The 2580-nt window shown below is 51.9% G+C and overlaps 1 protein-coding gene across 1 annotated transcript in view; it reads right to left on the minus strand.

Annotated features, from left to right (window-relative positions):
- RPH3AL (rabphilin 3A-like (without C2 domains)) overlaps nt 1-1642 on the minus strand; it is a gene marked incomplete at its 3' end in the record, with an annotated part of 24584 nt that extends 22942 nt beyond the window's left edge. Inside the window, exons 1-2 of the mRNA XM_008948196.1 lie at nt 1566-1642; nt 60-203 (exon numbers count right to left, since the gene is read on the minus strand). Coding sequence (XP_008946444.1) covers nt 60-203; nt 1566-1642 — 221 coding nt within the window. The remainder of the gene's footprint in view (nt 1-59; nt 204-1565) is intronic.
- Nucleotides 1643-2580: the final 938 nt, after the last annotated feature.

A 2580-nucleotide genomic window follows, 5' to 3' on the forward strand; every position in this document is an offset into this window, starting at 1 on the left:
TGCTGTGTCGGCTCTGACCTTTCCTTCTGAGGGAAGGGGACAAGGAAACGTGACTGTACCCGATGCGCTGCTGCTCGACGATGTCCAGCTTCTCTGCCTTGTGGATGACTTCCAGGATGACCTCAAGTTCCTGTGGGCTCAGAGCCTGCATCTTCCTCTGCTTCTCAGTCTGGAACGTGTGCACCGACCAGCCTGTCTGGAGCCTGTGGGAGGGGGTGGAGAGGAGAATTAAACTGTGAAAGGAAAGCACAAAACCCCTGCCCTACCCCAGAGGCCAAACCTGCCAGGCACACAGAGCCCACGCCAGCCTTCCATCAGAGACAGAGACATCTGTTCCCTGGCTAATTCCCAAAGTAGGAGACTCTTCTCACTGACCTCATCACCACATCACTCCTCCAGCAGCACTGAGAGTTTTCTCCCTGCCCTCTCATTTCCCTTTCTGCTCCAGTCTGTATTTCACCACTCCCATGTTTGGCTCTACCCATAAAGAAAACCAGTGCACCTCAGGCTGCCTGGCCCCGGGGTCCCCTTGAGAAGGGTGCTGATGCCAAACACCACAAATGCCAACAGCAGATTCCCAACCACAGGCATTACCTGCAGCCTCCTGCCTCCAGATGACACATTTCTAAGGTCCTCAGTTCCATCAACACATCTCCAAGCACGCCTGGAAACATAGTTGGCAACTTCCTCCCTTGGTCTAACCCATGCCTGCACAAGGACTTTAGGAGTCCCTTCCCTCCAGGGCAGGAAGGCCTCACATAGAGCAGCTGATATTCCTTCTTAGCTCACATGGGGACAGGCAGGAGTTTGCACAGCTCAATTAATTACCATTCAGTAGGGGTTTGGAGGTCACTGGATAAAGTCACGACTGTTAGCAGAAGGCAGGGCACTATCAGACAGTTGTCTTAACAAGGTTTCCAGGGGAAGGTTGGAGAAGTGGCAGTGGTGTTCTCTGTTCCTAGTCAGGCAGACACAGAATCACCACCTATTTTCTAACATTCTGCAGCAGGCTGACACCAGAGGTTCACACAAGAGCAGAGGTGGCAGTGGCATGGTCGCAGCTGCCAGAGAAGGCAAGGATCCAAAAAACATATGCAGTTCTAGTGCCTGACTCATCTCCATCCCTTTTTTCTTTAGGTTATGCAGTAATTTAACTTCAGGGGAAAATGAGATCAAGTGACAAGTTCCTAAAAGAAACGAGTGCTGGCAGCTGGGGGTTGCTACCCATGATATTTAGGGCACTGCAGAGATATGAGCCTGCCTCCAAGCCTGTCCTTTCACCCAGGGGAGGGCTAGAGGGTTGGACTCCCACCACACCCCAGCCACACTGCAAACCCCACCACAGGCTGGCAGCTCAGAGCAGCAGCCACACACCCAGCCCCAGCTTCACAGGCTCCTGTCCCACCCCAGCAGCACAGTCCTGGGGTACCCAGGGCTCTGTGGGACAGGCAAACTCCTGCCTCTCAAGAGGGCTGTGGACGAGGCCAGTGACCCTCATAGATACCAGAAACCATTCAGGTCAGAGCTGGGGCTGGAAGGAGAGGAGGAGGGTGGTGAGGACTCACTTGGCACGCAGAGCCAGCTGCCGGTCGTTGGGGCACACCCACTGGCCCATCCCACTGCCAAAAATCGTGTCAGCCATGGCACCGGGCTGGGGAGGAGAGCCAGGGATCACACCTGTAAGAAGCAAACACCAGCAGAGAGCTCAGCTGCCACTCCACCCTCTAGAAAGCACAGGGCAGCACTTGGGACAGCCTCGTCACCCATCACTCCTCTGGCAAGCAGAACAGCAGTGACCTGCTGGCCAAGCACACAGTGGCAGCACACAGACTCTCACCCACAGACAGCAATAAAAACATACCATCCTCATAAAATTTAAACCAATAAATACCTTCAAATATCTTGAAAACAAGGCTGGAAGTTTAGATTTTATGGTACTCTGGAAAAAGAGCCAGACACTCTTTTCTCAGTTCTGGTTTTTCATTTCAAACTAGAGAAAAGTGTTGTTTGCACGAATAATCTCTGCCCAATCACCCCTGGGGTCCCAGTGCTGCAGGAGGACACAGAAAGCCACTCTAAAGGACACAAAGAAGCTACAGTTGCTTTTTTTTTTTAACCTCTTAACGGGGTAACAAACAAAAACCCACGCGACAATCAGCATGAATAGCAGCAAGTCACTTCCTTCATTAAAACTGCCTCCATAATAGCCTGATATTTATAACTACAGCCTACAATAGCAGCTTGTTTGCATTCTCTGATGGTTAAGACAGCACCTCTTGTAGCACATCTCCTACTGCTGCTCCTGGAATGGGCACGGTCACACCACTGATTCCTCGTGTTCAGTGACAATTTCCCTGCAAACCTATCAGTGAAGGCAGCCAGAGCCAAATTCCACAGGCCCACGGGGGAAATGCAGCCCCAAAAGAGACTTTGCAGCGAAGCAGTTCTGAGTCCTACCAGCAGCCTAGATGAATGGAAAGCACCAAGGAACAGGCACAGCCAAAAGATTTCTGTGGAGGTCAACCTAGCGTTGATGTACTGAGCTTTTCTCCAGCAGGATTTGCTCTCCAGCAGAGCAAG

The sequence above is a fragment of the Merops nubicus genome, unplaced genomic scaffold, assembly GCF_000691845.1.
Source record: "Merops nubicus isolate BGI_N331 unplaced genomic scaffold, ASM69184v1 scaffold17189, whole genome shotgun sequence".
Taxonomy (NCBI): domain Eukaryota; kingdom Metazoa; phylum Chordata; class Aves; order Coraciiformes; family Meropidae; genus Merops; species Merops nubicus.